At 44.0% G+C, this 26863-nt stretch overlaps 2 protein-coding genes across 14 annotated transcripts in view; one reads left to right on the forward strand and one right to left on the reverse strand.

The window, feature by feature from the left end:
- Nucleotides 1–692: 692 nt before the first annotated feature.
- On the reverse strand, nt 693–15833 carry LOC115529733 (uncharacterized). 3 transcript variants are annotated; one of them, XM_030338717.1, is made up of 12 exons: nt 15734–15833; nt 13598–13720; nt 8014–9419; nt 7251–7438; nt 6674–6885; nt 6331–6488; nt 5614–5717; nt 5189–5249; nt 4573–4661; nt 4034–4159; nt 3017–3114; nt 693–2723 (listed from the first exon to the last, which is right to left on the reverse strand). In XM_030338717.1, the coding sequence occupies exons 3-12, from the start codon at nt 9395–9397 to the stop codon at nt 2249–2251; spliced, it is 2895 nt and encodes a 964-aa protein (XP_030194577.1). In that variant the 5' UTR covers nt 9398–9419; nt 13598–13720; nt 15734–15833; the 3' UTR covers nt 693–2248. The 3 variants fall into 3 exon arrangements, with proteins under 3 accessions (XP_030194577.1, XP_030194578.1, XP_030194576.1); XM_030338718.1 differs by having other exon boundaries at nt 13598–13740; nt 15734–15818; XM_030338716.1 differs by lacking the exons at nt 13598–13720; nt 15734–15833 and adding an exon at nt 10082–10325.
- A 9046-nt stretch (nt 15834–24879) lies between these two features.
- gigyf1a (GRB10 interacting GYF protein 1a) overlaps nt 24880–26863 on the forward strand; it is a 29024-nt gene continuing 27040 nt past the window's right edge. For 10 of the 11 annotated variants that reach the window (XM_030338309.1, XM_030338308.1, XM_030338311.1 and 7 more), the window contains exon 1: nt 24880–25171. The gene's annotated coding sequence lies outside the window, so the exon portion shown is untranslated. Of the gene's footprint in view, nt 25172–25446; nt 25572–26863 lie in introns of those variants that run through there. The other variant, XM_030338310.1, reaches the window with a different exon arrangement.

Raw genomic sequence — 26863 nt, forward strand, 5'->3', positions numbered from 1 at the left:
GTATTTATGTAATGTGTTAATTGTCCCAAAAGCATTGTATAACAGACATAAAAGACTGGGTTGGGAAAAAACGTGAGAAACAAAGCGGGCCAGGGGGGAGTGTGTGTGAGTTAGGTTTGGGTTAAACCAACCTCTCTTTAATTTTTCTCTCTCTCTCCCTCTCTCTCTCTTTCTCTCTGTCTCCCTCCCTCGCTCTCTCTCTGTCACTGTCTGTGTGGGTCTCTCTCTATGTCTTTAACTCTGTTTTTCTAGCTCCTTGCTTGCTCCTCCCTGTCCTTTTGTCTGTGTGCATGTCTGCCCAGGCCCTCCCCTCCACTCCGAGACAGGCCTTGCATTCACAAACTTTAGACCCCGCCCCCTTTCATTCCTCCCCTCGCCCCTCTGGGCATTGAACAAAGCCACCAATTAAACACTGAGCATCACAGCCCTTCAATGGCCTCTAGATAAAACTTGTTTAGGTTTCAAGTCAGAGCCACAAGTTATATCATGTTAACCACAACATGGAGCTGAGCCGAGGTCCCCTCATGACAATGAAGAACCACATTTAACCAAGATACGCTCCAAATGGGAACACATAATAGGGTAACAGTTTACATGTGTTTCAGCTTTGAATGCAATGCAAAACAAAAGGTATCCATGAGAAAGTTGAGGATAGTTGAGCGAGTTAGTCGAAAAGCATAGCTTTCTCAGGCTAGGGAAAACGGGAATTTCAGTCATGTTTATTAATAGAGAACATTATGTGTACAAATAAAACATATGTATAATGTATGCATTTATGAGTATAGATTTCAGAAAAACAGGGTTAATTAAATGTAACATGTTCCATTTATCCATTTGTGCATTTATACAGCCATCAATAACAGTTACAAACTTCAGAAATGGCTTAACAAGTCCCAGAGGACTTGGAGAAACTGCCCCAAACATGCATTAAGGATTAAGGAACAGGTATAGGAGTAATAGGCAGCTAATGGGAATCGACCCCAGCACCTTTTGTCTGTGAGCCGTACCCCCTGGGAGCCAGTGGCCGGCCGACCCTGCCCCAGCCCTCATAAAAGCAGGTGACATGTGACAGGTGAGGGGATGACGTCGTGTGTAAAGTACAAGGCCGTGAAGTGGACCTGAGGGCCGGGAATCGGCCCCTGCAGCCGTCCCATAGAGTCCGGAGCAGGCAGAGCATGGCTGGGGCCCCGCGGCCCCCTAGTGCTGCCGGTCATGTTGGACTGTGGAACGCATGGACAGCAAGGTGTTTGGCCTGCCTCACACTGTGCTGGGCCGGCTGGGTTTCACAATGGGCAAACAGTTTGCGTACATAGACTCATGTACGCACGCAAAGACAGGAGGTCAAGGGAGTACAATCCCCTGGTAGGAAACCAGGAGAAGGTCTAACTCACTTCATTAAACTCCTCACTGGACAAAGATTAGGAGGAGGAAACTAAATGACCAAGAGAGAGCAGACAATTAATGGTTATCCACAATAATGCTGGTTTAACATTGTTCTGTTTATTATCTTTTGTTAATACTGTTTTAATAACGTTCCATTTAGAACTATTGAATAATATTTCAAGAACTTTGTTTAGTGCAGTTGAATCTTGTTTGAGTAAAGTTTTCTAAAGAAAAAGCATGAAACTATCTATCTACAAGACACACTCACTCATACACAGAACCCCCCCCCCCCCACACACACACACACACACACACACATACACGCACACACACACACACACACACACACACACACACACACACACACACACACACACACACACACCGTTTAACATCAACCGTAGATGTTTCACCAAGGTCAATATTAACCCATTTGAGTACTGTATAAGAACTAGGTGAGTGTGTGTGTGTGTGTGTGTGTGTGTGTGTGTGTGTGTGTGTGTGTGTGTGTGTGTGTGTGTGTGTGTGTGTGTGTGTGTGTGTGTGTGTGTGTGTGTGTGTGTGTGTGTGTGTGTGTCATGTGTGTGTGTGTGCGACAAGCTGAGCGTGCAATGAATTGATGTGGATCCAAACTGATGGAAACTTTCAGTCCACAATACTCAGCGTACTGCAATAACACATCTTTGTAAAAACAGTACGGGCCTCAGAGCTCCCCTAAAAGTAAACATTTCATACAAAAAACAGGGTTGCAAAAAATTTGAATATTATTTGCCCAAAAAAATGTACCTCTTTTGCTCTGGCAAAAGATATCTCGCTATAAAAAATGATTCGAAGTACCCCTGAGCCGACTTGATTCCACAGGTTCTTAGCCCATCCACTGAGTCCAGGGTGAATGGACAGGTGACCGAACATTTGGAGGCCCTCTCTGATTGGCCGCAGAGTCACTGACCCCGCCCCCAAGAACATCATGAGGGTTTGTCTCGCTCATGTTGCTAAAGGCTGATAAAGTGCTAATGCCATTCCTAATGCCCATGTCGCTGGCATGAGCAACACCGCTGCCGCCGCTGCTGTGGTCGTTGTTTACCTCAAACGAGTTCAAAACACTGTCTGTATGACTGTTGTTGCTGTTGTTGTTGGAGGGGAGAGTGATGCCTTGGAAGGAGTAGGCCCGGGGAGAAGCCTGGGGCTGGAGTAGAGCACCACTGCCCCCCAGGTTGGGGGCGAGGCTGTTGAGCCGGTGGGTGAGGAGCTGGGGATGGAGCCGGCGCTCGCTCCAGTCCTCCGGCGGCTGACGGTGGATCTTCATGTGGGCGTTGCGCGACTTTATCTTGAAGAACATTCTGGATAGGGGGAAAGGTTGGAAAGTAGGAAGGAGGGAAGGGAGGAACGAATGAAAGAGAACGATGAAAATAAACATAAATGAATAAAAAGTTAAATTGAAAAGAGAAAGTTGGAATACCGAGGAAAAGAGGATGGATAGGGAGGTTGGTTTATAAACCAAAAGCAAGATGGAGGAAGGAGTAAACCGGAGAGAGAGAATAGAATTAGAAGGCAAGTTGTAAAATCCAAACCATCTGTTGGCATTGGCAAGAGGACATAACTTGAGCACTCCAATACAGCAGGTCCTACTCACTTGCCACACATTTTACAAGGGAAGATGGTAGTCGATGGAGCAGGTACCGCCCTTTCCGGTCCAACCAACGTCCTCATTGGTTGGGGGACAGTGGTCATCTACAGAAACATGAAATAATCGCCAGCATGTAATTCTCTGTGGGTGAGTTTTATGAGCATGTATGCGAAGGCATTCTGTCTGTATGTGACAGACAGAATGCCCTGTGGGAAAAGATTTAATCTGAGCAGGCAGAGAAAGTCTGTATGTAAGTGTTTAAGGGAATGAGTGAGGTCAGAGGGAAAGAGCAGGTTTGACAGAATGAACACAGACACAATCTTTGTTGCTAATATGCTAGTTAGTTAGTAAGTACCTGTTTTAGAAAGTTAGATCTAAGTTTAATCTATCCTCTGTAGTTGACCAATCCTAACTGATTTCCAGAAGATTTCTAGGAAAGACTTTCTGACTGACATAAAGGCCTAATCTCATGTTTACCCCTTACCCTTCCCCTTACCCCTTCCCCTTGTTTTGAAGGGGGAAGGGGAAGGGGTAAGGGGGAGGGGTAAGGGGAAGGGGAAGGGGTAAGGGGTAGAAATGGGATGGGGTCAAAAGCTAACAACGCATACAACTAAACCCAAACCTGACGTTAACCTTTGGTATTTCAGTGTGAGAGGGAAACCAGACCCACGTGAACACAGGCAGAGCATGCCAATCTCCCCACGTAAATAAGTAAATGGTACAATGACATCCACATGACATCACTGTCCTATTGGTTAAAGGTTCAGGGGTAAAGGGTGCAGGAGAGGGATTGTACAAACACATCCGGAAATGAAAGAGCAAAGGTTTACTGCCATCACGATGGTGGGCTTCAGTCCATGTATGTTTGTGTGCGTGTGTTTGTGTGTGTGTGTGCGTGTGTGTTGGTGTGTGTGTGTGTGTGCGTGCGTGCGTGCGTGCATGCGTGCGTGTGTGCGTGCGTGCGTGCGTGCGTGCGTGCGTGCGTGCGTGCGTGCGTGCGTGCGTGCGTGTGTGTGTGTTGACCTGCTGATCCATGGCTTCAGCTGCCTCCGCCTCTATCAGTCTTTTGGCCTGTCTCCGCTGCATGTCCACCAGCCTCTTACCCAGGTAGTAGAACTCAACACACTGACGCACACTCTTGGTTCTCACCTGCAGAATACACACACACACACACACACACACACACACACACACACACACACACTCAATTAAAGACACATGAACCCTTCAACGCATACATAAGTATTCACATTGCATCTCTTTTGAAATGTGTTTAAAGCTATCGTGGTTGGGACATTAGGGTTTGAAACCAGACACTATCGTTCCTCCCTCACAAACCCCAGTAATAGGTCACAATGCCTTATCACTCAGCAAATGACACATTACACTTGTGTGTAATGTCTTCTTTGCTGAGTTACAGTGTAAGTGTTTGTGTGTGTATTTGTGTGTATGTGTGTGTGTGTGTGTGTGTGTGTGTGTGTGTGTGTGTGTGTGTGTGTGTGTGTGTGTGTGTGTGTGTCTTTGTGATCTTTGCGGAGGCCGCATGTAGCCGTGGTTCGTACCATGTTCTGTATGGAGGAGAAGTCTTTGCCCAGAGTCCTCAGGCCTTCGCTGAACATTGCCCTCTCCTGGTCGGTCCACATGTCGCTGCCTGCAGAGAGAGATTGTTCACACATATTATATTTCTGTATTATTTATTCTTTGTTTCGTAAATGTTTGTTTTCTTCCATGCCAATAAAGCTCATTTGAATTGAGAGATGCAGAGAGAAGGAGAGAGAGGGGGTGAGACAGAGACAGAGAGAGAGAGAGAGAGAGAGTGAGAGAAAAAGAGAGGGAGGGACGGTTAGAGATAGAGGAACAGAGTTAAAGAGGTGATGAATAGTAAATAACAAAATAAACCAATAATTACAAAGTTCAACACACCGGTTTAGAAGGTACAGCATACCAAAACAAACTAAAAGTGACAGCCTTTCAAAAGCTGCTTACCGCCAAACTGTTTTAATCGTTTATTGCAGTCACAGAATTGTGAGTGATTTAGTTTTAATGTGTTTAAAAGTATCTCTAACATGTTATTTTATTGTTATTTATTTTTATCTGGTTTTGTTGTTTTTGTGCAGTTTTGCATCAAAAATGCTTTACACATAAAGTTTGTTTGAAAAGAGGGTAAACCGTGAGCACCAGAGTAGTGGTAGTCTCCGGCCGCCGTGTGCAACGACAGCAGCAACATCTCCAGGGTAGCCTTCAGGGACGGAGTGATGGAGCGAGGGATGAGATGAGCACGGATGAGAGGAAAATGAAAGAAGGAAGAAAAATGAATGAAGGTAGTGAGTGGGTGTGTAATTGAATGAGTGAATGAGTGAGTGAGTGAGTGAGTGAGTGAGTGAGTGAGTGAGTGAGTGAGTGAGTGAGTGAGTGAGTGAGTGAGTGAGTGAGTGAGTGAGTGAGTGAGTGAGTGAGTGAGTGAGTGAGTGAGTGAAAGATTCAATCAGTGCAACCACAAAAGCATTGTCTGAGGATGGATACAGGCAACATACAGGTTTTGTTTTTAAAATGAATGAATGAATTTAAAGGGAACAGGTTTGTGACAGTCGCGTTATATTCACCATTGTGTCTCCGTTGCAGCGATGCAGGGAATGCAGTGCCAGCTCTGTGTTGGCCCCCCCTCCTGGCAGGCAGCTAGAATTACACATTGACAGCAGCTGCTCAACTACACACACACACACACACACACACACACACACACACACACACACACACACACACACACACACACACACACACACACACACACACACACAGACAGACAGACAGACAGACAGACAGACAGACAGACAGACAGACAGACAGACAGACAGAAAGACAGACACACAGACACACAGACACAGACTTTTTAATCAAGACTTTCGTGTTTCATATGGAAGACTCAAAGCCTTTGAAACAAACAAAACTCAAAGGTCATGTTATAATTGCTCTTGCATATGTGGCTGGCCCCTCTCCCGTTCAGAAAGATTTCCCTCAGACCTGTCCCTAGTCAGACCAACTTCAACCGGTTTTCTAATATGGGGCAGGTTTGAAACCAAGATGGCTGCCGCTGTTGCGTCACAAGTGTCATTGCCGTGATTGGTTGTACGTCTGTACAATTTCGTCAAAAGGCATTTTTGTCTACAACGCACCTTGGAAGCTTCCAGACTAATAAACATTTGCGACTGACCCGGCATGGCTGCACATTTTAACTGTGACATAAGTTGTAGTTCACACACTTAGAAAAACAATTTGAACCAAATCAGGCACTGTAGTTTCCCGACTGTCCTGTACATTACCGTGATCCTGCACGACGACACTCTCTTCCAACAGGGGGAATGGTTTCCATAGCAACTGTTCCCTCGGCGACGCTTCCTCCATGGGGAAGGGTGACTCCTCCCACTCTGGGTGGCAGGTGGGGAGCTCTGCCTGGAAGTCAGGACCGACGTTGATACACCTGGACACCAGAAAAAAACAACGACACTGTTATTTTCACTTTAAGGCGATAGAGGCATATTCTGTCAATATTAGCACAATAGCAATGTTTTTCAACTAAACACTAAGAATGTCTCTCTATACGCTATTGACTCATTCATCCTCATTTAGCAGGAGCTAAACACTATTGCTGCCCTTCATACTCACGGTGCTTCAGCATACTGTTCCTCTACATCTCCCCCTCTGACCATCTCCCTTGGGCTGGGACTGAGAGGCGAAGCGGAGGAGTATAGCCCCGCCCCCTGCCGGATTGGATTGAGGATTGGTCGAGGAGTGTAATGGCCCTGCCTTTGGGCGGCCTCCCTGTGGTGAAGCATGCTGAGAAATGGAGTTTCCCTGTAGGTCGAGGGGTTTCTAATCTGTTGGATTGAGGGGGAGGAGAGAAAAGTGTGTTTGAGGTTTTGGTTTCTACATATACTGTCTGTTTCTCTATCTGTCTCTCTGTCTGTCTCTCAGTCTGTCTCTCTTTCTGTCTCTCTTTACCAAACTGTTGAGTGGTTGGCTGTAAAGAGTTTGATCCAAATATTTAAAACTGTATTTATTTATATATTTGTATATTCATGTTTTCTTCAAAGATATTTGAAACATAATTACATATTTAAAACTGAGCAATAATTTCGGCAACTTCAAGATGATTCTTGTTTATCATTTTATCAAGTAAAAAACAACAACAGTGACTATCCTGAACCTTGGGATGTGATTGACTAAGATATCCACTCTGCACCTCTAGAGCCTGTGACGGACAGGAAGTGATGCGTCCATCCTTCCTCTGGTGGAAGGACGGCAGGTGAGCCGGATGGAATGATGGATGGAGGGGGGAGGCCGTTGGGAATGAGGGGGTGAGGGAGGAGGGAGTGAGTGGGGAGCAGCTCATGAAGGATGATTCAGGCGCCATTAGGACACTTTGATGTTCTGGAAGGAAGAGAAGCAAAGGAGGTTAAGAAAATTAGACACTAGAAATTAGAGATCAAATTTAGCACCTTTGCTACCAATAAATTCATTAAATTAAAAAGCAGCAATATCAACATAAAAATGTCAATATATTGAGTATTTGATGGATGTGAGGTAAGCACAGGGGTTTCATTGTAGGAAAAAAAACGGTGTCTCACATATCGCTAAGTGTGGTGCATATCTATAAAAAGAGTCCATTTCAGCCAACCTCCCCACTAAGATGGTTCCGGTTTAGATAAAGTATAGCCCGAATTTTTTGGGGGGGAAATTTTGTCAAATATATTGGTCAACAAAGAATATCTAGCCAATTTTTTTTTGAAGAATATTCCTATCGTTCTACACTTGAGTTTGCTCATTGAGACAATTTATTTGAAACATTTAATCATAACAATTATAATAAAAATAAAAAATCTAATTATAATATTGATGATGATTATGCAGTTGGAGGTGGAAGTGATAACCCATCAGAGGCAAAGGAATATTTGCAAAAAAGAATTCTGAGGGCGAAAGAACCAATTGGCCCCGGCTCCATCTACCTGAGAGGCCTTGGCCCTCTTCGCCGTGGTGAGGTCTTTGGTTGCCATCGGTGACGGCCCTGTGGTCACATGACTGCGGTGGGTAGCAATGGGGCAGTCCCTGAAGCTTCCATAAAACTCCGCCGGGGGAGGGGTGGGCGTGTGAGGGGAAAAACTGTATGGTGCTGACGTTGTACTCCCCCTCCCTCTGGCCCGCGGCCGTGGAGAACGGATGCGGACACTCCCCTTGGGAGGGCGACAGCGAGGAGGGGGGCAAGGGGGTGGGGGGGGGGCTGAGGACCGAGGGCATGGGCTGGGACGGAGGGGAGGGGAGGGTGGGGAGGGACGGGTGGGAGTGGAAGAAGGAGTGAGCGGGGCCGTAGGGGTCCAAAGTGGGGCCGTGCCGACAGCCCTGGCCGCTGTCCGCCACCCAGCCCGCGAACTCGCCCCGTCCCGCCTCGAACCTCGCGTGGCGGCCGGCGGGATCCCCCTCGGCGACCGCGAGCAGCCCCCTCCGGCGGTACGGCTGGAAGGCCTCGGAGAAGGAGTCCAGCCTCTGCGGATACCTCCCGTTGGTCAGGGGCGGCGCTTTGAGCGCCGCCGCCGCGCCCTGCGGGTCCCAGCCCTCGCCACCCCGCCAACCGCCGTCCCCGCATTCCGGGACCTGGGAGGATCGACCTTCCCCGGAGCTCTGGCTCGAACCCGGGTCCTCCACCCTTCCCAGGTAGCCGTGGTGGAGGCCGGGCTGGCCGTCGGCGCTGCCCTCCTCCACGCTGCTCTGTCTGAACGCGTCCATGCCGTAGAACAGGGGGTGGCTCACCGGGAGGGCGCTGTGGGCGTCCTTATCGTACACCGTCTCGTAGCTGACCTCGAAGCTATCGGAGCGACTGTAGGCCGGTTTGTCGCCGCCGTCGTCGTGGAACACCATGTCGAAACTGTCCCGGGCGTCTCGTTCGCCCTCCACGTCGACGCCGACGCCGGCGTTCCTCTCGTGGAAAGCCCGGTCGGCGTAGCGGCAGTAATCGTCTTTCCCGTAAAACTCGCTCGCCGAACTCCCGCAGCTCCCCCGGCCGTCCCAGGCCTCCTTCGCCCGAATGCCGTCGGACCACTCGTGGACCAGGGGGTCCCCTAAGTCACCGTCGTCACTCAGACCGTTCCTGCCGTGGTGGAGCCCCCTCCCGGCTGCGGCGTGCTCCACGCCCCTCCAGGAAGGGCTGGAGGTGGGGAAGCTGGTGGAGGACTGCGGTGGGTGTTCTGCGCTGCTTCCTGGCTCCAGGAGGGGGTCCGAGGGGGAGCGGCAGGTGGTGGAGGCGTACCCGGGCCTGGGGCTCTGGAGACGGGTTAGGCTGAAGTGGTGGTGGGGTTGATGGGTGTTGGCCTGTTTGGTGGTTGAAGGGTCTGCCATGACGATGATACAGGGTTTTTAGCTAGAAGAAGGACGGAGAGACAGGCGGATGAAAAGGTAACCAGTGCATTTGAACGAGGGAAATGAAATGAACATTGACACCCTTTCTTACACTTACACTCTTTCACACCATGCATCCACCGTAACACTATGTTAAGTGTCCCAGTTCACATAGGGGCCTATTTAGCAAAGGTTGGATCCTCTGCTGATTAATCTTAAACTTTACGTCAAATAAAATGACATAAGTCTCGAACCAAACACCAAACTAATTTCCTCAACCTCTCTAAATTGAATAATTCTGTTTTTTTAAAGTAAAACATGACATAAGGTGGCCCTACATGATTATATCTTATCCTGTCTTCCCAATGACAAATAAACATGGCAGTTATTTTTTTTGAAGAATGCGCTACGAGGGAAACAAAATAGTGAGTTAGCTAATTTACTAACTTAACTCACGTAACCAACCAGCTACCAGCTAACTTATTATTGTAAGCAAGTGCAAATGCAAATGCTAACAAGCCAATGTGTTTAGCCGAGCAAGCTATCTCTTCTTTCTTGTTCGTGTTTATTCTAGAAATAGAGCATAGAGTGAGCCCGATACTACAGAGGTAAAGAGAGTGAGAGAGAGAGAGAGAGAGAGAGAGAGAGAGAGATGAGGAAGCAAGATAGAAGATGATAACATACATGCGGAGGTTCTTCAACAGCATTTAACGTCTGCATTTCTCTTCGATCCACTCTCGTTCTTCTGTTCAGATTCTCTTAATTCCTCTCTCCAGTGCTCTTCTCATCCAGTCTCTTCTCTCTGTCTCTCTTATCTGTCTGACTCTCTCTCTCTCTCTCTCTCTCTCTCTCGCTCTCTCTCTCTCTCTCTCTCACTCTCTATCTCTCTCTCTCTCTCTCTCTCTCTCTCTCTCTCTCTCTCTCTCTCTCTCTCTCTCTCTCTCTCTCACTCTCTATCTCTCTCGCTATGTATCTCTCTCTCTCTCTCTCTCTCTCTCTCTCTCTCTCTCTCTCTCTCTCTCTCTCTCTCTCTCTCTCTCTCTCTCTCTCTCGCTCTCTCTCTCTCTCGCTCTTTCTCTTTCTGGGTCTAAACCTGCGATTGGCTCTCTATCAATCTCCCGCCCACCTCTTCTCGTCACATGTGACCATGTAACAGTTCTGGGCTTCTGTTCTTCAAACGCCACAGCATATTCACAGGCCACATTTTGATGAAGCAGATAAGAATAATGACGTTAATCACACTCATGATCATAAGACTGAAATGCAAAGTCACTATATATTTCCCATGGTCCTATACAGTCCAAAAACGCAAGGAAAGACACTCAAAGTGCACACACTGCGCTCGTGCGCACACACGCTTGTCTTAAGACACACACCAGACCCAAAACCATAAATACCCAGTTTGACTCACAAACATACGCACGCACACGCGTGCACACACACACACACACACACACACACACACATAAACGTAGTCGCACACTTTTTACGCAGGTGTCAAAGGTGGATGAGAGGGGTTCTGATGTTGTCTCGCTGTTTCTCGTTGTCGTGGTAACCACATCCTGAGGAAACGAGCGCTGTCGGATCTCCCTCTTCTGACTATCTTTATCTCCTGGCTCCTCCTCCCCCCCCCCCCCCCCCCACTGTCTCACCTTCCACCTAATCTTCTCTTCTCTTGCCATCTTTGTGCCCATTCTTCACCTTTATCTCTCTCTTTATCTCTTTGTCTCTCTCTCTCGCTCGCTCCCTCGCTTTTTGTCGCCGTCTCTCGCTCGGCCTGCGAGCGTTAAACTCTTTTCATTCTCATTCTCACTCACACCACATAACAACAGGAAGCAAAAAATACATCTTTGTGTGTGTGCGTGTGTGTGTGTGTGTGTATGTGTGTGTGATGTGTGTGAGTGTGTTCTTGTCAGTGAATATGTTTTTCACATTGTTTTGTGCGTGTCTCTATGTTTGTGTGTATGTGTGTGTGTGTATGTATGCATGTGTGCACACAGGTGTGTGTCTGTGTGTGTTCTATGTTTGTGAGTGTGTGTATCATTGTTTGCGGTTGTGTGTGTGTGTGTTTGTGCATGTGTGTGTGTGTTCTATGTTTGTGAGTGTGTGTATCTTTGTTTGCGGTTGTGTGTGTGTGTGTGCATGTGTGTGTGTGTTCTATGTTTGTGAGTGTGTGGGTGTTGGCTGTTAGCAATGCTTAACCCTCGGCTTAGTCAGCTGACTAGTGCAGTGAGAAGGGCCGAAAACCTGTAGGAAGACCATGAAGAATCTGAGCCCTCTACAGACAGTGCTGGCAACACACACACACACACACGCACACACACACACACACACACACACACACACACACACACACACACACACACACACACACACACACACACACACACACACACACACACACACACACACACACACACACACACAAAACAAGAAACAAGAAACATGAAATCTTCAGCCACGACCACACAGTCAACCGCTACCAGTATCATAAATTGGACACACAAATGCTAGCACACACACACACACACACACACACACACACACACACACACACACACACACACACACACACACACACACACATAAATGTCAGAGAGCTCCCTTTTATAAAGTTCAGCCACTGGCTGGCTCACTGCAGAAGGTTAATGTATTTGGGGATGGCAATAATATATACTCCATGAACTTGTCAAGTAACTCCATCCCTGCAGTATTTTAATAACTTTTTATTTATATATTACAATTTAGACGGATGTAGTCTCACAAATCAGACTTTAATAATCATATCTAAGAATCTCAACTCTGATATTAAATCATCTGGAATTTAGTTTGGACCATCCTTTGTTGCTGGAGGGGCTGTAAGCACGTATGGCTATTAACATCCAACATAAAGTCGGCCGGCAATAGTGACCTGTTAAAAGGTGTCTGTAAAGGCTTATCGTGTAGACCTGCCACTCTGTGTGTGGTATGGAAGTGAAACAAACCCATGCCAAAAATATGGAAGGACTAATGATGTACCATATTATGGTATTATTGAGTGAGCGGCAAAAACTTCCCAGAACATTTGGAAACTTTTGCGTAAAACAAAGGTCATGTAAGAAGTTACAGTCGACCTCATGGTGTGTCTGTGTGTGTCCTGATTAACATGGTCATGTTTAGATGAGGTGGATATACCTTCTCCAGCATTAGCATAGGCCCCTCACTGACGCCTTCAAACACATCCAGAAGCTTAGAAGCTGCTGCTGCCGATAATGAATAACATGGATAACATGATCGTCCGTGTTTATCAACAAAAAGTAAGTGACTCAGAATGGGGTTTTATTGAGGAAAATATCCCATTTCCCTCATCTCGAATTTCAGCACAACCCTGTTGCGTTTGATTGAGTTTGTGAAGTCTCTAAAAGGTTATTTACTTAAAGATCTTATTTTCAAGCATGGTCTAAATTAAATGAGCACTATTTCGCTAGTTTCTTTGATCATTCTATATTAATCCAACTGCTGGGAAATTGCATTTTTTGCAACAAACCCTCTAAATGTACAAATATTCAAAATTGTTCGTTACAAGAATCCGTGCTCAGACTTTGTGTGTATCAGGGTGTATAGGTTGATGTGCATGTGCGGCCCTGCATCTATGTGTGAGCATATATGCAGTATGATATGAGTCTGCATGTGTGTGTAGGCATATCTGTGCGTGTGTGTCAATGCATAAGTGCTTGTTTGTGTGTGTATGTGTGTGTGTGCGTGTTCATACAAAAACGCTCATACACACACACACACACACACGCACACGCACACACACACACACACACACACAAAAGCACACACAAGCATACTTGTATATGCATGTGTGTTTGTGTGTGAGTGAATGCCTGTGTGTTGTATGCATACTTGTGTGTGCATATGTTTGCGTGAGAGTGTATGTGTGTGTGTGTGTGTGTGTGTGTCTGTGTTTATGCATGCGTGCTTGCATGTGTGTGCGTGCATGCGTTCAGGCACTCATGTGTGTGTACGTCTGTGTTTGAATTAATATTTGTACATGTTATGGTGTATGTGGGACCTCATACTTGTGTCTAAGTGTGGGTTTGTGTGGAGGAGACTCATTTTCTTTAGTTGTCACTGAAATGAGCGGAAAACCATTCTCGGAGCAGAGGAGGGGGATCTCACCCAACCTGCCGGGAGTTTTCTCTATTTAAATCGTACCTTTATCTTTCTTTCTCTTCCCTCCTTCGTCTCCTTCCGTTGCTCCTCGCCGCTTGCGTTGGCGAGCCGTCACTGATACTAGCGGCTGGTGGTGAGGTGGATTTCTCAAGATTTAGGGCGTTTCTACGGAGAAATAAAACCACCTAAAAACATTTAAATCCCAACCGCATGGTGATAATTAGCATGCATGACAGAGTATTGTGAGAGATAGCATGGGATATATCTGTTGCTATAACCAGGTGTGCACGCAGTATTCATTTAAATTTACGTTTAGGCGATTTAGGTGGGCCACAAACACATACACACATACACAAATGCACATACACAAATAAAGGCTGCTCTGCATGAATATTACTAAATGTATAAACACGTTTGTTGCTCATTTAAAAAGCTTGACGAAAAATAGCAACTTTGTATTATTCTCGCATCTCGACTTGTAGGTTGATAGGATTGTGGATTCGTACACTCTGTCTGCCGTAAATGTTCGCGAAAGATTTGCGTCTGTTGAAAAATATAAATCAAAAGGAAATCTAAAGAGGAAAAAGATAGACATGTTGTTTAAGCATGAATGAATGAATGCAGTTTATGCATTTAATAGAAAACAAAATTTATTCAGACGCAAGTAGACATAAGATACATAGTAATGAAACTGACTAGGAACTGTATCCGAATATGTATGATATGAAATATGTTGCTCTTGGTTATTTCAGTAATGTACTGAATATTTCTTTGGGGATTGGTTTCATACCGCCAGCGAAAATGTCACTAAATCAAGTTTTACAATCCATAAAGAAATAAATCATGAATTGAATCTGGAAAATAAATCTGTAAATCAAGGAATTGTAGAACAAAAAGTATCACCACCATTCACTTTATCAGGGCATGAAGAACAGGTAATATCGTTTTTGTTTTTCATTGTAAGATTTGCGATGATTTATACAGTGATTCATGATTCATTGATAACCACAGATGATTGGATTCATGGACTTCATTCAATCATAAATTGCGCAACTTCTATTGCTCTTAATTTGATCTGATATTGATGTAATACATTCTCTTGGTTTTGTTAGTTTATAGGTGTATGTGGAGGGGGGGGGGGGGGGGGGGGGGGGGGTTCAGCACAAAGTTCAGTTGTTCTCATTCAGCCTCTTCCAGATGTCAAAGGAGGTCAATCAACCGAGACCAAAAATAGACAACAACCTCTGTGTTCCTATAACCCATTATTGTATTGCGTTTCATAGTTTGGTAAAGCAAAACTATGTTTTCCAAAATGGCGTTTACAACATTTTTCCAATCTTAACATGTTGGCTTTTCTCAAGAGCAATCAAGTTGCTACTTTCCCAAGTATGTATGTGCAAAACGTTCACAGCTGACACTACATGACGGTTTATTTGACATGATCACACACACTAACTCAAGAGCCCCCATGTCCTGGAAGGACTCAAGTGCAGTAGACACTAGATAGCATCAGGTGTGTTATGGCACCCGTTCATAAGGATGCGTTTGGGTAAACACTGACACGCGTAACAACATGAGAATGCTACACACCAGTGTTGGGTTACAGGCCCTTATCGACACAGGTGTGTCGCATAGGAAACAAACCAAAACAAGATGTTGCAAAGCAAGTGTATCACCTTCATTATCGAAATCTAACCCAACCCTCGGGAGCCCACATATACTTTTTTTGCTTCGATGCTGCATAACCCGAGGTCGGGCACAAAACAACCCGATGTGAACTCAGTCCAAGGACGGGAGTTAACTATAGCTGAAAACTAATGCGTTAAGGAGTTTAACAGGCTCGGCATGTCAACCGTGATCTGAAGAAGAGTGCGGCGGAGTACTGAACAACAACATATTTGACACTTGAAGACACTCGCTGATGTCGTCTTAGAAGGTGGAGTTGCGTAACCCGGGATAAAACTAAATGTATAGCTTAGGGACATCTTCTACTTTCAAATATCCTATCATAGTTTAGGAGCCAAACCCGATGATAGACACAAACAGCCTGTTTGTGTCAACGTGAGGCAGACGACAAGAGCCTTAGATGACTGTTGAATAATGAACAGTAGGCAAAGTGCTTTCAGTATTCGTCTTACAAAAGTCCAAAAAATGTGCGTTACAAAAGATAAATCTTACCTTTCCCATGGTCCTTTGAAAACCGGTGTGTGTGTGTGTGTGCGTGCGCGTATGTGTGTTCTTAGCGTGAAGCATCTGCTGTGTTTGTGAACCACATGTTTGAGGGAGGAAAGAGATGAGAGGAGGAGCGAGACCGAGCAGGTGAATGAACGGCATAGGCCAGACCGCTGTGTGAGTGTGTGCCTGTGTGTCTCTGTGAGTGTCGTGGAAATATTAATCGTAATTATAATATGTATTGATACGCAAATGATATGGATTTGTATGTGTATTTGTGAATTTGAATGGATTTGTATACATTCTCCTTGGAAGGGAGATGTCTCCCTTCTCCTATCTAATTAAGTGTTACGATAGCCTGCATTTGGATTGCATTTGCATGGCCTCAGTTTCAAGTCAATACTCAGGCAATGCCAATCTACTGACCTATTTGCTATGTCAATTGCTTTAACTGTCTTGTAGCCTTGCAGACATGTCCACTTCTCAAATAGTGTATTGCAATTTACCTTGGTCTCTCCCGCCATTACTGACTTTAGCCATCGTCAATCCTAAAACCTCCATGATGGTCACTCCTCCTGCCTTTTGTTCTTACTGCCCACGAAGTGAACGTTTCCCTATAAGAATTGTGTACACCCATTGTCTCATTCAATATATGCTTGGTAAATTGCTGCCTGTATCTACCCATGATCATGCTCTAAAATCCTGTCCTAAAGAGAAGTTATTCTTCCTCAGGGAGTGAGTAAGTGTGTATGTGTGTGTGTGTGTGTGTGTGTGTGTGTGTGTGTGTGTGTGTGTGTGTGTGTGTGTGTGTGTGTGTGTGTGTGTGTGTGTGTGTGTGTGTTTGTTTGTGTGCATGCATGTGTGTCTGTGTCTGTGTCCATGCGGGCATGTGTCTGTGTGTGTGCTTACTTGTAGCTTTGTATGTGAGTGTTCATGTAGGTGTTCTCAGAGACACATAATTCACATGCCCTGACACGTGAATGATTGCGGCTCACAGACACGAGTGACAAGAGGGACAAAAATGTATGTATGTGCGAATGTAATGTAATGTAAGATGTAATACGAAGACACACACACACACACACACACATACACACACACACACACACACACACACACACTTCCGTTTTGAGTACAGAGCCCCCTCTCTGTTCCTTTTTAATCTGGATCTGAAGATCAATACACTCAAACTTGCCCACACACATAGACACACACACACACACATATTGATATGACCACGGACATGGGCGTGGGAATTCCCTCATTCAAACAGAGATGACATTGAAAAGAACATCATGATACAGATATATGTGGATATGATCAATGCTCCTTCCTAATGTATAAGACCATTTTCAACTCTAGGTGGGCCAAGTTTAAAGACACTTCTTCAACTCGCTAAGATGGCGTTAACCATTAACCTCACCACACTCCATGGAACTATTAACACCTTCACCTAGAGACAGTGGTTTTGGACAGTACCTGCGTCACTGATAAGCACCGCCAGACCACAGAAGAGATTCACTGACAACTTACTAGGTAGTCGTTTCTATTTCTCCAAACCAGAATCGAGATTTAAATAAAACCTTGAGGTAGTTTGGGTCACTGGCTAAAGGAAGCCCTGCCTACAGGTATATAGTCGTATAGTCAGTGGCGGTTTTAGGCACGGGCGACCCGGGCAGACGCCCGGGGCGGCATATTTGTGGGGGGCGGCAAATCACATGGGGGGCGCCACGAGCAATAAAAAAAAAAAATGCGCTGCGCAGCGGTTATCAATGAAGTACGACATAATATTGTGTGGGGAATAGGTATTTTGGCGCCCCCTCTGGTTGCAGGCGCACACTTGTTTGCATAAGCGAAACCCCCACTGAAGTCCGTTGGTCCCCCCCTATGTGGACCCCAGGAAGACTAGCTTGTCCAACTTTGGTGACAGCTAATGGGGATCCTCTTAAACATTACACAATAGTGGAAAATTGGAGAATCCACTAATCCACCAAAAAGTAGTGGAAATTTGGGTTTGAACCTGCAACCATTCAGCTTTCTCTTACTGGAGGAGCTTGGCTGTCCCTCATACGCCATGTGTTTGTCCTCATTCTGCTATGGTTGCCTGCTCTACAAAGCCCATTTTCCCATCCTTGGGTTTGAGACCCTATGCAGGAACCCCTTCTATAGGGTAAAGGGAGATTCCCAATGTATACGATATCATGTTATGTCCTTATTTATTTCTTGGTGTATATTTTTGTAACAAAAAATGTGTCTTCAAGGCAAACCTTCAAGAAAATGGCTGCTATCTAACATGTATGGTGCCAATCAAATCGATGTTATGAGCAGATGCAGACAGGGTTGGAACGGTATGCAGGTAAGCAAAAACACGTTGAGCTGACAAGGATTTTCGATCGAAAAATGGCGTCCCAGGCCAGAAAGGATTAAGAACCAAATCAAATATCTGGTCTAATCATTTGAAGGAGATGTGAAAATGTGATTTGATCTCTAAATCACATTTTCTTGAGACAGCGAAAGATTGTAGGTACCCATCTTCAGAGGAAGTGTACTGTAACACATTGGTATTATATTAGCACTCACACCTAAGAGGCTTCACACCCTCAACCTCTACGCCCAGCCAGTCAGTTGTAAACAAGTGCTTGGCTAATGGGGAACATACGGAAACACCAGCCTCAATAACACACACACACACAGACAAACACACACACATGCACACAACCACACACACCACATACATACACATACACACACAAACACACACACACACACACACACACACACACACACACACACACACACACACACACACACACACACACACACACACACACACACACACACACACACACACACACACACAAACACAGACACACTTACTCACCCACACAAATCACATACATACACACACTGTGGCATCCCGCCCCATAAACCTCGGCCCGGGCGGGTCCGAGGTGAGGTGGTGGACGGCATATACTGCCGGCACCCACCGACTGGCGACAGAGAGCACCACTTCTCTCTCCCCTATCAGCTTGATTGGGGGACACCTGCTGGAGGGAGCAGGAGCCACGTTAAAAGGGCCACGAGGACAGACAGAAGGGACCGGGAACCATGGAGAGCGAGGAAGCCCAAGAGACGACGACCCGTTAGAGGCTCACGGAGACCCTAAGTTGATCTTGTTAAGGGACCCTGTATACCCCGGTTTTCCTGTGAATAAATGCCAAGCCCGGCTAGAACCCTGACTATTTGACTCATTTGTACCTGGAACCCGCAACCAACGAGTACCGGGTTACCACAACACACACACAGACAAACACACACACATGCACACAACCACACACACACACACACACACAGACACACACACACACACACACACACACACACACACACACACACACACACACACACACACACACACACACACACACACACACACACACACACACACACACACACACAAACACAGACACACTTACTCACCCACACACGCATACCCATCATTGAATCAAGGGTACGGCCCTAAATGTCACGTAAGTGAAGGAGGGAGCATGTGTGATTGTGTGTGTGAGTGAGACTCAGACAGAGAGCTTGTCATGACTGTGCACAGTGGTAGCCGGGAAGAGCCGACGGAGGTGGTGGTTGGTTTCATTACGAGGTGTGGAGGCGAGCAACGAGGCGACCGAGAGAGAGAGAGAGAGAGAGAGAGAGAGAGAGAGAGAGAGAGAGAGAGAGAGAGAGAGAGAGAGAGAGAGAGAGAGAGAGAGACTACTTCCCGGTACAGTGAAATTTGCACCCGGCAGGTGTTCCCGCCGCAGCCTCACGGCACTGTATTGCGCCGCACTCCTGAAACTGTTGGTCTGCCGCTTCTTTTATTTAAATTTATTTTAATGCACCTTTATTTCTCTCAGGGTTGGTTTCCTGAAATTAAACTCTTTTACAAGAGACCTCCAGGCAGAGCTCTCCTAAATGTTCACATCTACATGTACATATATTTGTGTATATATATTTCTGGACATGTTTTTAGCAGGTTCATAGTTTAAATATATTATCGTATATCGTAAAGTTTGAGGTCTACACTCGTACAAAAAAAGTTTACGCTGTGAAAAAGGGGAGAGCATCTATAAACTTTACAGTCAGGATGTTTAACATTTTAACGTGAATTCATTTTTGGTTTCAGATTATTGTTGTTGTCCCTGCAAGTTCTTTAGCTTTAGAGGAAAAATATGTACCCATAAATAATTATTAATATGAGCAAATCCTATCAACTATTTTTATTTAAATAGGTGTATAGCCGAAGACAGTTTTTCTATGATGAATCTGAACATACAATTGGTAGACACATTGGTAGCACACACACAGACACTCTCCCAAAGACACACACACCTCCTAACATAAGAATTTTTCTCAGCCTAAGAAAAGAAATGGACGTATCAAATGCACGCTCACAGTTTACTTGACATTACATAGTAGTTTACTGCCCCTTAGAAACAACCTGACCACCATTGTATCATTTTATATTTCCCTGATTTATTATGTTGAAGATAAAGACCTAGGCACTAAAGTAAAAGTATTTGTATATAAATTATTACCTTGATTATTATTATTATCAGACAGAATTATCCAATAGGTTATGTTTGCCTTCATGACATTTCATTCAAATCCAAACATTTGAAAGAAGCCATACACATACAGAATTCCCGCTCCCCGTGTCACGCATCTCTCTTGAAGTGGGATTACATTACGCTCCAGGTGAAATATGCTGACATATAACATACAGGTCTTACAATGATGATGTGACGCGTGTAATAAGATGTTATTGCATACTACTCCTGCTGCGGCAGATAAAGAATCAGCTATATTTGAGATTATGAACAACTGAAACGTGCTTTCTGTGAAGTCTTCAGTCATGACGGAAAGTCTGGACAGATAATTCAGGGGCCAATGACACATTTACTGTAACTTTATACCATCCTATATTTAAATAATTTGTTATATTTTTATGTGATGTGAACACTGTTTTGGTTCTTGTATCAATATATGCAAGAGCCATGTTGTCAATCTATATCTATAAAATAAAGGAACAATATTGTATGGGTGATCGGTGACCATTGTGAATAAGAGGAGTACACACACCAGAAGAGGCAGGTGATAAGTGATGGTTCGGCCGTACTCACCTAACCAGCAGGGCATGCAGTAAGCGGGACATGTCTGAGACCATGGTGCTGCAGATCTGCACATCTTCATAAAGACAGGATCTGTGGACAGACCAGGTAACCGTGTACATAAAGTATATTAGCAATGATACATCGATGTTTGGGTAACAAAGTTGTTGTCTAAATAGAAAGGCTACAGCAACATAAGAGTTGAACATTTGTTTTTTATTCACAACTACCTTGTTTTTCTTTCTGTGTAAAAATACAACATTTGCTGTACCCGTAAATATATGACATAAAACAAATACATAACACAAAAATACATTTTTGGTATTGATTAAATTATACTTTCCTATAAATGTATTTGTATTTTACTTTCTCTCCTGGAGAATTGAGTTGCGCTTAAAAACTGAAGTGCACGGTAACAACTTTAAAATTACATTTGGTGAATCAATTTCCTGTCGCTCATTCCTCTGTGTTTTCCTGACATTGTCTATCAGACACCCCCACATCCTTTATAAAACATGTCAACGGTAGAAGGCTGCAAGGAAAGAGGAACTGCTTAGATGGTTCTCTTTAAACTATCAACATAGAATCTTAATGCATGCTTTTATTATCTGCTACAGATTTGGTTGTGGCATCTCAAAAAAAGTTTTTAATTTATTGCTATTATCCTAACTATTTTAGAATTAATGGTTGTTGTTGCAACCTTGACTCTGTTCACCAATTTAAAAAACTAGTTTATCATCGTTGGCCAAATTTAATTCCTTATTATAGAAACATATCTTGCAATTTTTAGCTATTTAGGCTTACTTAATTTTGTAAATTGTTCGCTGTTGTTTGTTTTGGGGTTTTAACATGAGCCTTGTCAAAGACTGCTTTCTGTCATGTTAAACTTTGGACAACATAGTTTAACATGAGGCACCCTTGTATTCGCTGTCTCTCTCTGCTGTCTTTTGATTACCAGGCAGGTTGTGATCATGAATCCAAATGTCACCAGAAACTAAAAGGATTCCACCAAAAGTGCTGAACCTGACTAAATGGTACAATCATAGGCAGACAGCTACAAAACACTGTCAACAGAGAGTGGAAGGAAGGGCCCCCATGGATTTCCGCCATACTTACCTACTTGGTTGCTGTGGAATGTATGCAAGCTAAAATAATATATATATTTTAATTTATTTTTGCATCTGACTTTACTTTTGATGTGAATTGACAATGCAATGCTATGCTTCCCAGTGCAATGCTACACCCTGAAGTTCTTATTGAATTGAGACGAGGGACGTTTTTAATTACTTTAGTTTTGCAATGCTTCAAATTCCAATTTGAAATATTATATAAAGAGTAATATTGGGTGCTATTTAGACTTTAGTTAAATATATCGTAGGCATATTTCCTGTAATGCACCCTGCTTCTCTTGGGAGTTATAAAGAATGTAGAATGTAGAATCACAAAAAACCGACTCCAAATATACCTCATCTCCGATTGAATACACTAGTTAGGGTTGACGAGCAACAACATTTAAAAAAACCTTTCCATTTAGATATCGAAATGAACGGTCATTTTGCAACAACAAGTTCACAATGACCTAATTGAGACCCGGAACTCCAGTGATCAGCCACAGGCCTCTCCCTGATGGAGTCCTTGCTGCTATTTATAGAGGCCAACGTAAAGGACGCCTAGGGAACGGCCGCTTTAAAAGCGGGATGTAGATTTACCACGAGGAAATAACCAGTCTCTGTACTTATATCAGAACTTATAGACCTACCTACCCTCCAAAATAATTAGACCGACGTTCCCTGCTTTCGTTTTGTATGCAATTCAAGAAGTTCGCGCCATTTCCCCATAGAAAAAGACGAGGCGTAAATAGAATATGCTACTTGCAGTAAAGTGTCTGCAAGCCAAGTTCATCAGGCAGGCTTCACACAAAAAGGGGCTCCCTGTTCCCTCCAGTGGACATCATGCTTAATCACACCTGATATTCTTATCCTTAGTCTGTAGTCCTTTTATTTCATGTTTCAACAACTCAAAATAAACACGTATTTTCAGTTGAAAGTTTAATTATTGTCTATTAGGATGCCAAATCACATGCACATTGTTACTTTCTTTCAAAGCTAAAAAAAAAAATGCTTTATTTAAAGCAGGTTGTGGTTGCTGGAGACAGTTCCATACTGTTGAATGAATGAAAAAAAATCATTAAACTCGTTAAAAGTTTAAATACATAGTATATGTAGTAGAAGTAGTATATAATAGTATATACATAGATGGAGAGGTAAAAGAGATGTTCAAAAAGTATGTGCTCTGATGTAATGATCTGTTGCTCAGGCCTTAAGGGGTGTCGGGCCCTACAAATAATTTACTTGACTTGGCTGTTGTCTGTGAAGGTCAGATAGACAGTTACAGTAGGCTCGTTACTGTTTGTGACAAGGACTTAGAACGTTGTCCAAAACAAACTTTTAAAACCAATCAGAGGGCCATCATTTTATCATTTTGGTTCATTTGGCCATCGCATCTAACCCTCTAACCCTAACCCTATGTATAATATATTTCCCTTAAGCGTTAGTCAAATGGGCATGTGTTAGTAATGAACTGTAAGGTTAGTTCAAATGTTTGAAAAAATATGCAGACTTGGCCAACGGTTGTGAAGAGTAGTTGTGACCTAGACACAGTCACCTATGACCTAGTTTCACATGTTGAACTAGTCTTTTCGAAAGAAATGTAATGTATATGGCACCGGAGAAATGTGTATCTTACAACTGCAAGGCCTACAGCTTATTTTGTGTTGCCAAATAATTTAAAAAATGTTTAGAAGTCGAGGCCATTGTGCAAATACTTATATTAGGAGAATGTGGCTTTAATATTCATACCGACGTGCTGTGATAAACAATTTGCATGTCCCTAAACCGGTGATTTAAGTCAAAGCTATCCATCCATCTATCTATCTGGGAATTTCTGTCTATGGGAGGGGAAATAAATAAAAAAGTTCATCAAAAATTACTCGAGGGGGCCGAGTAAGTTTATGGTCTTTTATTCGTTAATGTGGCTCGACCCCACGTTGTTGTATTGACCAATACGTTTCCTGAACATAAAAAATAGACCATTATTTAAAGCAGTTTAGATAACCTTCAACGCCAGTAGGGGCGTGTTTGATTTTTGCCCCATGAACGCACTGTGCGTTCAAGTCATGTGGGATGGAAGACACCGTTTCAAACTTAGGAGCATTTCAAGTCAGGGAGGATAGATACGTGTATTATGTAAAACAGTTCAGGTCCGTTTCGGTTGATAGCAAGATAAAGACCAAAATGAAAGATCATTTTTCTATTTATATCAATAAATAGTGTGAAACTGTCTGAATCATTAAAACAGCTTAGGCATACAATTGCAATGCATTTGCATTAAATAGTGAGCTTCCGCAGACGTGATGTGTCTAATTTTGTACGTCTTTTGAGTTGTATTGTCTTTTAAGTCAATTAAATATTGTCCTTCGACTATACCGAATATATATTGGGAAATTTCAGAAAAATAATAAATTCCGAGTTATAATAGACTGCATTTATTTAGCGCTTTTCTAACCAGTGGCCACTAAAATCGCTTTAAAATATGGCTTGACCCATTCAAAGGCACATGCACACACCGACGGCGGCGTCAACCATGGGCGACAGCCAGCTCGTCAGGAGTAGTGTGATGCCTATGGTGTGATGACTTGCTCAGGGACAACTCGACACTCAGCTGAAGTAGCCGGGGATCGAGCCAGCAACCTCCCGGTTACCAGCCAACTCGCTCTAACTCTTGCCGCCCCATAATGAATTTACAGTCTTTATTTGAACTGTATTAACAGGTCGGAAGATGTTAATTCTTTAACACAGCATTTATAAAAAAAAATATGCGAAGCATATAAACTCGTAAAAATATAAATATAGAAAGAAGGCTAGCACGTTAGCAACACTACACAACATTCAATGATGCGTTCAAGACCTATGGGCAGTTCCCGTAATTACCAGCTTCCGACTTGTCAGTATGTGAGGTCACGTGGTACGCGCACGGACGGCCATGTTTCCGAAACACAAACAACAAGAGTAGAGAGACTAGCGAGCCAGCGGACGACCAGACACCGATACGCAGCAGCGACCCAAATACATACACAACACAGAGCACGACTTTGTCCAAAGTACCATTTTTTGTCGAATGAACACGTTTTACAGAGATACAAGCGACCCATGCATACACTTGAGTGGCTGTAAACACATCGTGCACATCGAGTTTCACAGCTGAAAACAGTGAGGGAAAAAAGGTAAGCCGCGGTGGTTCCTCTTTGCACGCTAATGCTAACCCAGAAGCTAACGTCAGTGAGTACAAAACGCGAAGCGTTCTCCGCGGTTGTTAAACCGTATCGGTGCATTACAGAACATGTATCCGGAGAGCCCTTGGATTAAAGTTGTGTTTCAAGCGCTTGGGATTATGAATCAGAGGCGACATGCAGAGGGGGTGTAGCGAGGGGTCGGCCGTCCTCACAGCGGGGGAGCAGGCCAGGGGCGACGGACCCACACACGCCGACACTCCGCCCCCTCCGCCATATCACATCGCGTGTCATCCGAACCCGCTAACGATGCACAGGGAAGGGCCTTTTTTGAAGGATAAAACCCATTATTATGACCCGAAATCCATCATTTGCAAGATATAGATCTGTGAAGGTATACAGAAGCGTGTCATGCTACGAGCTGTGGTTTTAGTTGCGGGGAGAAGTCCGCGAAGTATACCCGCGAATTCGTGTTCGTTGGGTTCGTTAACGCTGAAGCTAATGCCTTCAACGACAGAGGCGGTCGTGGGGCTAACATGTCGCTAGGAAGGTAGCCACAAGTAGCACAGTCCCAATCAACGGCTGTGTTATAGTGATTTGTGTTCAGTATAGCGGGGTTTAAATGAAATGTGTATTATGTGGACGGTGGACACCGTGCTGCTTGGTGTTGGCGGTCAACGTTTGGGTAATTTCGAATAACTTGGTGTGTTTTCTTACGCCTTTTCTAGTGTTCCATTTTGGGGTCTCTAGTAGTCGGATTTTATCCATAAGAACAACTTGATTTCGATTAGAAATGACTTTCTATGTGTTGGAATAGGGTTTTTTGATGCTGGATCCGTCCATTGTACTTTTTGAAATAAGCGTCATCAAATGTACGTTTGTTTGTGTTTGTTTACATGGTGGGAGGTACATTACCGTATAACTACAAGTATGTTGGACCACAATTTCTTACGTTATCAATACCCAAATCATTATCAATACCAACAATTTAAATAATATTGATATATATTTATGTGTTATTATTGGTATTCACATTACATTTAGTTTAAATTCCAAAACAACAAACCTGTTATTTTTATTATTCGGCAATCGGGAGCATTTCATTTGAACCTTTTAATTTACAGTATTTGTGTATGTATTTTTGAATTTATAAGGCCTTCCTCCCAGTATATGTCATGTATACATCTCCACTCTTTATGTGTTTACCTGACATGTGCAGGTACTTACAAGTGAAATCGGCCGCTCTGCGCCAAACGCATATTTCAATAGCATGGCCTAAACTGAATCCCACAAACATGCTACACATTTTTTCTTTTAACTGTAGTGTGCACAAACAATCTGATCAAATTATGCCCGGTTTTATCTCGGAGTGAGGCCATGTAAAATAATCGCTCAAACATAACAGAAGTGAAAATCAAATTACACAGCCTTGGGTAAATGGATGCAGGCTTGGTGCCAAGCAGTGAGTAAAAAGTTTTCCCCGGCAGTCAACCAGGGGATTCCTGTATTCCAACCAGGCCAGAGTGATATCTGGGCTTTGCCATCATTTGGACATGTGCCCAAAACCTTTATCACACTCAAGTTATTGTCAGATATGAGAATCTCTTGCTGTTTATGTCTATATTGATTATCCCAGAGAGTAATGCATCATTTATTAGTGATATAGAAAAACGACCACAAAAAATG

Source organism: Gadus morhua, chromosome 17 (genome assembly GCF_902167405.1).
Source record: "Gadus morhua chromosome 17, gadMor3.0, whole genome shotgun sequence".
Classification (NCBI taxonomy): domain Eukaryota; kingdom Metazoa; phylum Chordata; class Actinopteri; order Gadiformes; family Gadidae; genus Gadus; species Gadus morhua.